The following is a 13,658-nucleotide window of genomic DNA, read 5'->3' as shown; positions in this document are numbered from 1 at the left end:
GCAAGTGTGTACAAAATAATTTATTACAGCATAACATATGTTGGCAATATTTTACAGTGAATTTTCCATTCAACATTTTTTAAATCTGAACAGATGACACACAAAGGAGAATTTTAATTAGAACAGTTTATTTGTCTTAATAAAATCCCCTCTTCATGAACTGGTATTTGCCTTTGAGGGGCTAGTTAATATTATTGAAATTATTTACATTGCAGTGAAATAAAAACAAACCGAGATTGAATAATTCCATTACAGTTTCCAGAAAACAGATTTTCTGTACAAGCCACAGTATAATTATGTTTTGATAGCAGTTCGTATAGAATGTAAAGCCATCATGTGATATGTAGCCATTTTGTCTAGCAATGCTATGCTTTAAATAGGTATATTAGATTTAAACTTCCATTTTGATGTGTTGTATATTTAATAGTTAATGCACCAGAATACAAAGTAAGAAAAAAAAGTTCATTATGATTTGTAGTCAGCCTCTTTGTGCTCCCTTAAACAGTTTTAAAATGTAAAACGTATTTCTCACACACAGTTTTGCCTTGCAGCACCTACAGCAATAGTATTTAGGCAAGAGAAGTTCTGGAGTATTGGCCATAAGAGACAACTAAGATTTTTAATGGAGGTAATACAGCACACCCACCAGTGAGTTTTTATGATATAGAGAAAAACTGTATTCCCCATTACTGTACCTTCTGCATTTGCCCAAAATTAGAGCAGCTTTTTTCATTCTAAGTGTCAATAGATGAACAGGTGGGGAGAAACCAGAAAGAAGAAGAGAAAAGGGGAGATGGAACAAAGGACAAACAACAGTATTCAAACTCATTATGTCTTCTCAAGGAATTGCTTCAGGATATTAAAACTTTAAAATGTTAAACTGACCATAAAATTAAAGAAACAATCGCTATGGAATACAAGGTAGAGGGAAGAGTTTTCAAAAAGCCTTAGATATTTGTTGTTTCAGGGTTTTTTTACACAAACCTAATCTTCATATCTGTCAACACTGGTTCCATATAAGACACACACCTGACAAAAACATGCAACCCCCTATGCTTTCATTGTCACTGTGCTTCAAAAGAAACCAAACTGACCAAAGATTAAAAAAGAAATCCAACCAAAACAACCCAGAAAAAAAACCCCTAAAGAACAGTAAAGACAAAGAGGGCAATTCAAGCAGCACACTTCAGTCTTAATCTGCTAAAAACTCTCAAATGATAATTTATTAACAAGATATGTTCACATATATCTGCATATGTAACAACACGTATGTGAAAGCAGTCTTTAATATCCATATTATTGTGAGGGAGGGCTGATGAATTATTAAAAGACTTAAACCTGTACAAGTATAAACATGAAAAATGCTGATTAAAGATGTTTACATAAATATTGGCAGTTTTCATTGAGAGGAAAAAAAACCCTAATAGCATACTCCATTTAACTACCCAAATATTTTGTTTTAGATACCTGTTAAAGATATTAAAATACAACCTGGAAAAGTAACCCTGATCTGTATCCAGCCAGCATGTAATGAGAGTCAGAGTTTCATATACACGTGTGCATGTAGGTATACACACACACAGAAGCTTGCACACACTACTTCAGATCTCATTGGACAGCAAATCATGGTTAATGGCTGTGTGATTCACAGATGAAATGCTGCTGTTGTCCTCGTTTGTGGCAGGCATGAAGGCAGATGTAAAAGGAAACAGTTTATGACATGCTGCTTGATATTCTTCACATTGAGCATGGCAGCTTCCAAAGCTGCCATCAAGCAATGCCTCAAAAACCTTTGTCAATGTCTAAAGAAAGAAAAGCAACAGTTAATAAGTGCAATTTACAATTGCTTTATTTCTAAAGGCACATTCTGTTAAACAATACTAGTCTGACCAAACAGGTTTCTCTGTTGGTATTTACGTATCTTTTACTTACAGGAAAAATGCTAAAACTTGCTCTTTCAAGTATTAATTTATCATAACTGAAGCATGTACATTAATTATCCTGCATTAAATTATACACAATTTAAGATCCCACACAGTCAGTGGCTTTATATACTTTATCTTTTACCTTCACATTTTTGTCTCTCATGTTTTTATCCAATCTAGTTGCAACAGCAATTGCTTTTTCTTGTCTTGATTTGTCCAGGAAATACATCATCTTTGCACCTTATCACAAGACAAAATCCACAATATTTAGTTTTCCTAAATGCCATACCACATAGACAGACACATAGAACCTGAAAACTTATACACAGACGTGAATTAAATTTCTTACAAGTTTTAATAAACTCTATTTTCCTCCCTGATTTGTAACTGAAAACTAATGAAACTAAAACCATTTGAAATTTATTAGAAGCATAAGGATTGAATAATACAGGATAGCTGTTCCTGCAACAGTGACATGCCTTACTTGACTGACAGATCTTGAGTAGAGAAAAGTATCATGGAGTATATCAATGACAAACCCTTCAAATCAGCAGGCATAGCTGAACTCCACCCAACAAATGCACAAGTGAGTAATTCTCAGACACACTGAATTCCCTTTAGAAGTACTGGATGTGGAAGATGGCCCAGTGAAAGTTCAGGCCAGTCCATAAGGCAGAACACAGGGCCATGGCTGCTCGCTCACCCGGGGCCAAGGACACAGCTCAGGTACAAGGAAAGTGCAGCACAAGTTTGGTGCTTTGCCTGAACCAGACTACACTGGTGGAAAGAAAAACGCTGCCTTATGGAACTATACAGCTTCTCAGACCACAAACAGTTTACCAAAACTGGTCTGGGCATCTCTGCAAAATTCTGCTCCTTGTATCATAGCTGCCTTAATTTAAAAACCTCATCTTAATTAATGTGTTGGCATTTTGTGTACTTTCCTTTGCCCAAATACAAAGTCCAGACCCACCCCCATTTGCAAAACCAAACAAGCTTAATCATTTTACTGGAAATGTTAAAATCCCACATTCTGGATGTTTTGTCTGTGTTTTGGTTTTGTTCAACTCATTTCCCCATCAATTATTAGTTTTCCCAGTTAAATAAAGTTTCCTAGTTCTTTTTGTAGGTTTGAGAAAATAAGGTGCTAGTCTCAACAAAGACCCATTATTTCCCAAAATATTGGTATTAGCCTAGTTACTCTTGCTTAAAGTTAGGGAGGTTATGGTACAGAAACTGGAAAGAGGTTAGAAGTCTGCTTATAGGTTTTTACTAGTAATTTTAAGCTGAGAAAACACTCATTTGTGCTCTCAGGCTTAGGGTTTAGGTCTTTCAGATCTTCACATTTGTGAAATTTAAAGATAACTTGAAGAAACTTTAAAGTTGTACAGTAGGTAAGTCAATTGCCTCAAACCTGTTGCAGCATAAACAGAAAACTGACACACAGCTCAAGTCCTAAAGCTACTAAGAACCTACCCAGTGACTAGTGTTTGCTACAGCACTGGAAGATGAGAAAATAATACCTATAAAGCAGCCAGTGGGATTCTCAAGTTACAAGAGTGGAAGAACACATTTCTAAGAATTAGAAGCAATTGACTGCTGAGATATCTGTACTTGACTTCTCAAATCTTGAGCCTGCTTGCAAGGAAAGGGGCAAAAGTATTTTGCTCAAAATGCTGTCCTGAAACACACATCTTATAGAAACCAATGAAAGTTTGTGGTATTCTACCCAACTTTCCTTTAGGAGTGATGAGCAATCCTCTGAAGGTAACTTCTTCCAGTTATTCAGGACAGACCCTGGGAAACTTTTAAAGACCAGGTGAGTTTAGCACTTAGTACTTGAACTGTCTGATATAACTACTCTTACTTATGTTTCTTTAATGCTGGAAACACATTTGTTTTCTCTACCAGCTTCACCAGCTTATCATGTCACATCAATATACCAAAACTTTCCATGCTCATTCAATTCCAACTCCCTATGATTTAGCTCCAGCAGCTACTTGTGGCTATTCTATATAAAGTGTCTGAGCGTCAGATTTCAACGTTTTCATTGCTGACCATGAAACAGAAAAGCAAAGGCTGCATAACAAGTTCATCATGGTACTTCCATTGATGCTGTTGCTATATGATAAAGTTATGAGCGGGAACAGAGACATTCCAGCTGAAAAGAAAACAAGGAAAAGCCCTTGCCAATGGATATGGGGTCTTGTTTTATATTTTCTAATACTTAAAAAGGTGTAACCGGAAGCTTGACAGTGCTTCTTAACTTGAATATCTCTGGTGGCTTGACTGCACTTTTTGCAGGTAAGGAGCAAGTTCCTTATTCAGCTAATTAAAAAAGTGAAGTACATTTTTAAAAAATGGTACAAGCAGACAGAAACACCTCCAACATAAACATGCAATTTCACATCTCACTGGAATTTACGTGTGAATTCATAGAATGGTTTGGAATGGAAAGAACCTTAACAATCACCTAGTTTTACATGCCCTGCCATTCCCAGAGACACCTTACACCAGACCAGGATGCCCTAAGCCCCATCCAACTTGGCCTTGCAGACTGCAGATAAAGATTCTGGATTTATATCTCTTAAATCATCTCCTTTTCAAGAACATGAAAAAGTTAGACAAACCTGAGAGTTGGTGCTGAATGGAGGTAGCATTGTGTTTGAGAAATTCTTCATTAAAACTCTCCAAGTTTTTATTAACAAAGATTTTCTGCATTTCTTGAGTTAGGACCTTGCTCACAATTTCTGGGAGGTTACTATGGTCAGACACTAGAAGAGGGAAGGCAGGGCGAAAGAAGCAAAAAAAACCAAACAAACAATAAAAAAAAATTAACAACTGTAGAAAGCATTGAAACCACACACTGCTAAAAGTCCCAGCTTTAAAATTTGTGCACAGAAACACAAATCTAAGATCAAAATGTCAACACAAACATTGCTGAAGCATTTACAAAGGAAATATTCATAAACTGTGGTCTGTCATGTGAACTTTCTATTACAAGTTAACTACACAAATTGTTTCAGTCAGAATCTCTATTCTGTATCTGCCACTTATTTTCTTAAAACTTAAGGTTTTCCAGGATCCTTAGAACACTCACTTTACTGTGAAACCTAGCAAAAACAAGTTGTTGGGTCCACCTGGTGGATCAATGGAGGAAGGAGTATAACATAATATATATACACTACAGTGGGTAGCACAGCCTGTGTTTTGTTTGGTAATGTCATGGAAAAAAAACAATTTTTTTTTTATTTTTCATTGTATCAGTTTCTGTTTCAAGAGTATACATCACAGAAATATGCAATTAAGTCCCTGCAGAATGTAACTTCTTGTATCTTTATAATTATGTATTTCCTACACACATACCAGCTTTAGAGAATTTAATCAAGCACTCATGTAGCCGTGGGTTATTCCTGTTGATAGCAAAAGCTCTTTTGACAGACTGTAACATTAAGAGAAACTTTCCTGTGGGAATGAGAAAAAACAAATATTAGGAAACCAAGATTAAGAATACAGAACATTTTCTCTTCATTATCAATTACTGTTTTCTTTAGTAAATCTTATACAAATACCAGAGACATCAGTTTCTATGCAGAATTGGAAAGAAAGTTCATTTTCCCATTCAAATTGCTTAATAAAACAGAAGTTCTTGCTGCTCAAACTCTGGAAACACTGCATAGATGTTACCACCTTTGGTTACCTCTGGTTTCCTCTAGATAATTAAAGATCATACCTCAAAGACCATTCCACAGTATTTATGAGTATATACCACAATATAGTCTGCTTTTAGGTTTTTTGATATTTAAGGGTGACTAAACAAAAACACTATTTACCCTATTATTACTGGATATGAAGCAACACCTCAGCTTCAGTCAGGTAAGTATTTATTTCAGATCATTTTCCACTACACCTGGATAATGCAGGCTGCATTGAAAGACTAAAACTTTGTAGAACAAAAATAAAATTAAGCAGTACTTTACCTTTTCTAAAGTATATTTCAAATGCTAATAAATGTGTTTCTATATCATCTCCAATAAGATTCTTAAGTGGTATAAGGAACTTAATGGCTTCTTCTAATGGATTTTCTACCTGTTTTAATAAAAAAAAAAAAAAGTGAAATTTATGGCTTAAGATAAATGTCAAATAAAACCCACCAATAGTTTCTGTTATTCAGAGCATTTAAATAATCAGAGGCCAAAGTGAACTGAAGCTAGCTTTCTGAATTAAACTGCACCAATTTTTATTTAAACAGCAAGATTTTTAAAAGTGTTTATTCATCCTCTTGTGTTGACAAAGCATCATTGCTAACTCTGGCACTGCATACGCACAGTGCTGTAATTAAGCATTTAGGAAACAATTAAATACAGCCCCCTTAGACAACTAGCTTGAAGTTTACTGTGACAAACAAAGACAGTAGTTTGTGCATAGCAAAACACTGGCTCTTGCCTTCAAACTTCGTAAATTACAATAATTTCAGTTACTTTTTCTCAAGAGTTTAACATGAAAGAGCATTCTAACCCTTTCCAGTTTTTCAGGAACCAGCTCTTCCCTGGGTCCACTAGTTTCCTCCTCCTCTTCATCTCTCTTTTTCTTTTGATTTTTTTGCTGTCGTTCTCTTTCTGCATGCTTTCTTTCTTCTTCAAGTTTTGCTTTCTTCTGGGCTCTTCTTTGCTTACTAAGCATTTTCTTCAATTCTTTGGCTGAGAGATTTTCTACACATTAAAGTAAAGGACAACATATAAAGTATTTAATTCAAACTCTTGTTTCTCTCAAACAACTCAGGTCATTATTCTTCTCCTCATCTCAATATGGCAAACTTTTAACTTATTTCCACAACTACCAACAGTCACCAGAATATCACCACTACACAGACCAACACTGCTGCTGGATTACTTCTTACAGCCTAACACAACACTTGATCTTGCATATTTTCTCTTACATGGCTGTTACAGAAACCTCAGTGATTTCAAAGGTTAGCCACAAAGTTGTTACATCTCTCACAGTTTCTACCTTAGAAAATGAACAAAGGTAATAATAAGCTCTCATTTTGACTGTAGCTCAGCTTTTTTCTAATGCCATCTAGAAACACCCAGAGAGATTTACACTCCATCTAAAACATGCTAAACTTGCTATTTTTCATTAATACAGCCATGATAACTGCACTGATTTCATGCAAATGCCATGGGATAACTAAATGAAAATTATCAGTTTAGCCAGAATAATACTGCAGCTTCCAGTCTGTTTACTGTGGGTGTTTCACAGAGAATAGGATTTTTTCTAAATGTGGCAAGACACAGAAAAATGGGCTCCCAAGGAACTAACACATCCTTTTTGTGGCAATGGCAGCATGACCACCCTGTTTGGGTCATCCCATTTCTGACATAGGGAAGCAAATGTTCTTTGTACCCCATCCACACGTGCTGCCTTCTCCCACAGAGAAGCCTACTGAATCCCAATGAGCAGCAGGCCAATGAACTAACATGACTGCTTAGACACCACCCATCTTTATGATATACTGCTATCCTCTGTGACAGATCCTCTGTCTGGATCTTATATTATATACAGAAACAAATTAAAGTTGGAGAGAAAAAGGATGCAACTTCGACTGTTCAAATATGCCTCTTTATTATTCATGGGCAGGTATAGAAAAACCTAATTCACTTCTGAATAAAGGTAAGATTTTATTTGCAATATTAAGTGGCATTCTTGGCTTAGCTTCCCTTCTTTCCCATGTCAAATATTTTTTCCCTTTGCAAAAAGCCAGACATTAATTTCACTGCTTTAGTCAACAGCCACTGCAAGGCTGACAGTAAATTCCACTACAGGAGAACTTAAATTTATCTTAAAATAAAAGAAAATAATCTAAAATAATCTGCCATTGAATCCTCAGATTTCCAAACCACACCCCACTGGCTTCCTAAGACTGTTTTCCATTTAATATTAGTTTTAAATAATGTTCTAAATGTATAAATATTGCTAATACATTTACCCATTTATTCTCTGGTCTTCAAGTTGTGTGAAAAGTGATAAAACTTGATGCAGTAGTAACTAGTATTACCATGTAATAAATTAAATACACAAGACCAAAATTAAATTCCTACAATTCAGACTGTTTTCCCACAAAATCTATTGCTTCATAATTAATTAGTTAATAATATTTATCTAATGGCTGAACTGAACCTGATTTTAATGTTCTGTAATATTATTCCTCCCCAGGTATTCCAAAACTACAGCTAGGCTCATTCATGTTCTAGTTCTACAAAGTAATAGGATGTGAACTGAGAGAACTGCTGCCTGTTATCTATTATCTCTTTTCAGTTATTGTGACACAAGAGAAGAAAAACTTGTGTTCTATTTACTCTGTAACACACAACTTCCTTAGCTTAAAGTTTTACATGTGTCATATACATAGGAACCTTCATTAGAGCGTAGATACCTGAATTCACTTCTTGCTCTTTGCTTTCATTGGTAAGAGGATTATCATGGAGCTTCAAGTAAATTTCAATTGCTGATCGGGCAGCCTTGAAGTAGAAGGCATGTTTCCTGAGCACATCTTCTAATCTCAGAAGGTCAACATAGGCACGGAGAGTCATCTTTCTCATGCAGTACGTGTGGAAGTCAAATTGATCATCTGTTATCTCAAAAAAATGCTTTAAAAAAAAAGAAACAATCATATACTCATCCTTTACTTAGTCTACTTTTTATTAGACAGAGGTGAATAAAGTTACAATTTATATTTATAGACAATACTTAACAGGTATAGACATGTCCTTAGAATACTGACTGTTCAAGAGAACCTATCAGTAAGGAAAAAATCTCAGTTAACAATGCCTATAATGTGATTATTCAAAGACTTAGGCACTCTAAAAGCCAACTGAAATGTGACCGTTCTGATTAGAAACACAATTGTCAAAAGTCAGCATAAAGTTAATGTATGAACAGCTGCATAGTTAGGAGATACAGCATTTTCTATTGAAACCTTTTCACTTCAATAATAGTCTTTCATATAATACCTAGAGAAGACATATCCTGCTGCAATAAATCATCAACTAATAACCTGTTGTCAAAAGCCATTATACTAGAAGATTTATATGCTTCTAACATACAAAACTCTGCTGATTTTATCAACAAATATCTTCATTTGTTTATGAGAAATAGTGGGGAAGCAAGGGTGGTGCTTGCACCTACTTACCCTTTCTACCTCATGACACTTTTTCAAGGCGTCACCGTACTTCCCTAGCCTTTGATAAGCTGCAGCACATTCCGTCTGGAACCACATACACTGCATCTCATTAAGGTTCTCCATAGCAGAAGTCCCTTCCTGAAATAAGTGTCATCATCAGGCTTTGGTATTGTAATTTACCAGCTGCATCTTTCAACTGTGGCTGGTTTCACAACATTAAGAACAAACAATGAATCCTTCAACTTACTTGGAACACAACAGAAAATGAACACCTAGTGACTGAGAATAACACTTGTGATATTCTATGCTCCCCCAGATAGAAAGTAGTAGATTGAAATTATTAAAAAAACCCAATTATCTGAAGATTAATGTCTCAACAGGTTTTTAAGATTAACTCATGCTTGTATACACATTCTCACTTCTACAATTTGTGGGCAGAAAACAAGATTATTAAAAATATTCCTTGAGTTCAACAAACAATTTTAGCTGCTTTTTCTCCCATCAGGTGGCATTCACCAGTCTAAAAATCCACCAATATATTCACTACTTTATCATGCAGTATGAGCAATAACATTTCTTAGAACTTGTTTGACTAAATAAGCAAAGTTAGATTTCTACTTGCTATTTTGACAAGAAAAAAATCCTAGGATTAAGACTTAAAAATAGTTGTAATGCTCTAGACTAAGTGAACTGGAAAAACATCCCATATATCATTAATATCAGCCATCAGTGATTTTTCAGAACAGTCTTTATAGCAGAAAAGAGATCCAGTTACACTCAACATTTACTTACTTAGGATGAACCTCAGTGTCCTGTCTTTCTAGATATCTACAATAAAGTTCTGTCTTTCTAATTTAACACTTTTGACAAACAAACATGGTGAATTTTAGCAATCAAATTTTCAGTCATTCCCAGAAATACTTAGCAAGCTTGAATCGAATTTCAAGTGTTATCACACCTAAAATTTAGAAGAATGAAGGACCCTGATTTATGTACTCCAGGATATCCTACAAAGTAGTTTTCATGTTTAGTTCCATAAATTATATGAAAATCTGATATTTATGAATTCAAATTTTGTCCAATGTCAAGAAAATAGAATTTAAAGCGCTTACCCAACTTTTGAGGATAGACTCTGCTTGAACAAGATTTCTTGTGTAATACTAGCTTAAAGGAATGAAATGTTCGAGTCCAAATTATTTTATGTTAATACTAAATCATTATGAATATAGTACACACTCTTGTGCAGTTAGATCAGACGGTACCAAAGGGAAACAACAAGATATCCATCAGATGCATTTCAATAGCATTATTTTGAAGTAGGGCAATAAAAAATACTCCTGGAAAACCACCTTTGAACAACCATTTTTTCCAGTATTTAGTGGGTCTAGACACCTGGAGAACTGCATCTATCTCTAGGACCCCCAGCACAAGAGGGACACGGGTCTGTTAGAACAGATTCAGAGAAAGGCCAGGGAAAATGAAAAGGCTGGAAGATCTGTCCTGTGACAAAAAGGCTGAGAAAGCTGAGGTTCACCCTGGAGAAGAGCAGGCAGGCTTCAGGGAGACCTTACAGCAGCCTGACAGTATATAAAGAAAGTTCGTAAGACAGAAGAGACTTTTCACCAGGATCAGTAGCAACATCAACAGGAGCAAAAGATTTGAACTAAAAGAGGGCAGCTTTAAACTGGATGCAAGGAGAAAAAACCTTTACTGTGAGGATGTGGCAATAACACTGCATTGTAGCTGCCCAGGAAAGTGGTGGATGCCCTGCACCTGGAAGTGCTTAAGACTGGGATGGATGTAGCCTTAAACAACCTGAGTTAGCCAAATATGTCCATAACCATGGCAGTGGCATTGGAACTATTCCATCTTTAAAAGGCCCTTTCCAATACAAACCCTTCAATGATTCTGTGTAGTTCCTTACCACCAGGTGTAGGAGCATTGTAATAAAAATGGATATTAATAAAAGATATTTGATCAAAAGTCAGGAGTGAAAAACCACCAGAGGCAAGCAAAACACCTCTTAATTAAAGCAATATACTTGCCCTTGTGAATTTAGAGCACATCTCCTCTGCATCCTTCACCATATTTGCTCGCAGCATGTATTTAGCACATTTAGAATTGATAAATCTGTCTGCAGTATCCAAAGACTGTGCTTCATCCATCCATTTGGCAGCTTCCTTGATGTTACCAACATGCTGTTAGGGAGAAATTAAATAGTTAACTTACAGAATAGGCCTGCTATTGACCATCTCCTGAAATCTGTATTTGTTACTGGTATTTTTCCATCAGAACCAAAAGCCAGTGTTATTCTCACACCCCCCACTCCCAGATATTTTTTAGAATTGCAATTTGCTGTAAGTTGTGACTGGCTTTGCAAAACCCAAACAAAAGGGTTTTAATTTTCTTCCTGACAAAACAGTGCCCAAAAAGAAACCCACATGAAGACTGATGCCCATAACCACTGCTAACTGAAATGTTACCCACACATTCACACCAGTTTGATGGGTTGATTTTTTTTATACACTAGGTACTCCACATGTCCAAATTCCCCTTTTACCTTGTAAATTTTTGCTTTTAAATAGAATAGCTCTATTAATGTTGGAGTGCTTGCAATTGCAGCATTAATGTAATCCAAGGCCAAAGAACACTGGCCAAGTTTGTCAAAGTGCTGTGCCAGGAAATACCGAACCCAAAGCAGTGTTGTTGGGGGCTCTTTCTCTCCATTTTCTGCAACAAAATGGGAAAGGTTACAATAACCAGTAAAGCTGAAGACTGCATTTGAAAAATGAACACAAAAACAAAGTTTGGCAAATTCAGAAAGTATTTCTGGTAATGATTTTTTTTACTAAAAAACATAGTAACTCATTTTTTTGCACGAAGTATCAGCACTTCAACAGTTCTTGGTAACTTCCATGAGCAGTATTAGTAGTTGCAGGGTGATTTATGTAAAACCATAGAAACTTACCACATGTACTAAAAAGGTTACAAGTTTTCAAAGAGGCTTCATAACCAGTAACAAGCTCCTGGATTGTAGAAACCTACATATAAAAAAAAATAAAAACAGCATGTGCTTAAGTTTTGCTTCACTATCATTTTCACAGAAACAAATACACTGAAAAAATACTTGAGCAAATAAGAGAAACCATACAAAAATAACTACTTAATTTGGAAAAAAATTGGATGTATCTTCACATAGTTTACTTTCACAGGCATTTTGATAACCCATTTTAACTGTGATGTGGTAGGGAAACGGGTTTATCTCAGGCAGTTTACAGCAGAAGGTATTCAAGTGCATATGATTAGTATCTTACATAAAAATTCCAAAGTATAAGTTAATTTATGCTCTTCATTTTTAAGCACTGAAACCAAGCCAATTAAAAAAAAGGTGCTTTGAAAAAGACCATGTGTGAACTTCCCATAACAATGGCAAAACAGAGGCTTTTGTGTTTTTTCACCAGGTTGATCTATACTATTAATGATTTCTGTAGTGTTTGAAAGGTATTTTGTCTAGAATGTAGGTCCCATCTTTTGACAAAAATTTACACATTGATTAACTGAAGGCTAATACTTTCTGAAATCAGACCTTGTCAACAATATCGGTTTTCATTCCTAGGTTATGACTCAAAATTCACCCATACAGTTTTTAACTCACACTATACAATAAGTACAAACACAAGGATTTATGCATTTTATGACAAGTATTCAAATTCCAGGTCCATGGCTTAAAAATGCCATTTAGTATTTCTAAACATTTTATGAAATGCTCATGCTGTTTTGTAGCTTCATTCAAAACATGTCTGCCATATCCAGCAAGGAACCAATGAGCCTCTTTAGGTAACAAGAACAGTATCACAGTAAAAATACGATCTATGTATACACACCCAAAACACAGAAGGGGCTTAAAAACACAAGACTTGACTTAAGCACAGCAGAATAACAGCTACATTCACCATTGGATGAAATCTCCAGATAGCAAATACCTAAAACTTCAATGGTTAAAAGTAAGATGATCCAACATTTAAAAAACTGATTGCAAGAATAAAATATATTTGTTGGGAGACAGCAAAATTTTAGAAAAACACAAACTTGACAATGCATGCTTTCACTTCAAGATATACTTTGGAAGAGAAGGGAGAAGAGAGCAAACCTTTTCTAGAAGATCAAAGTATACAATTTGAAGGATACCACTTTACTTAACCTAAATCAGCACAATAGGCAAAAAAGAGCAGAGAAAGTGGCATGCCCAGTCACACAGCCACTGTAAATATCTCAAAAGTGTAATAGAATGTATAAACACACATTCTGGAAAGCTCTGGGCAAATCTCCTAAGAAATGAGTTTTAGTAGCAAAATCTCATAAAATATAATAAAATGTTACTGGACTTCAAATAACTACAAAGTGATAAAGGAATGTGAAGAAGTCACAAGTAAATGGATGAAAGCAAATGCATTAAGTTGTTCTCTAGCCTGCCTCAGACATCTGTTCACTCAAAGATATCAACACCCTCAGAAAATATTTGAAGATTCTTCCCTCAAAAAAAAAAGTTT

At 35.4% G+C, this 13,658-nt stretch overlaps 1 protein-coding gene across 4 annotated transcripts in view; it reads right to left on the bottom strand.

Annotated features, from left to right (window-relative positions):
* Nucleotides 1-13,658, bottom strand: part of NAA16 (N-alpha-acetyltransferase 16, NatA auxiliary subunit) — a 61,524-nt gene continuing 47,866 nt past the window's right edge. For 2 of the 4 annotated variants that reach the window (XR_013773741.1, XM_079301794.1), the window contains one exon: nucleotides 12,077-12,149. Coding sequence is in view for 3 of the 4 variants with exons in the window: in XM_079301794.1 (XP_079157920.1) it covers nucleotides 12,115-12,149 (35 nt within the window). In the remaining variant the exon portion in view is untranslated. Of the gene's footprint in view, nucleotides 1,803-2,067; nucleotides 2,166-4,555; nucleotides 4,700-5,291; nucleotides 5,391-5,905; nucleotides 6,015-6,443; nucleotides 6,638-8,361; nucleotides 8,576-9,117; nucleotides 9,247-11,149; nucleotides 11,307-11,668; nucleotides 11,839-12,076; nucleotides 12,150-13,658 lie in introns of those variants that run through there. The other 2 variants (XM_079301793.1, XM_079301792.1) reach the window with 2 other exon arrangements.

Source organism: Erithacus rubecula (assembly GCF_903797595.1).
Source record: "Erithacus rubecula genome assembly, chromosome: 1".
Classification (NCBI taxonomy): domain Eukaryota; kingdom Metazoa; phylum Chordata; class Aves; order Passeriformes; family Muscicapidae; genus Erithacus; species Erithacus rubecula.
The sequence above is the reverse complement of the archived record's forward strand: the minus strand, read 5'-3'. Positions and strand labels throughout refer to the sequence as shown.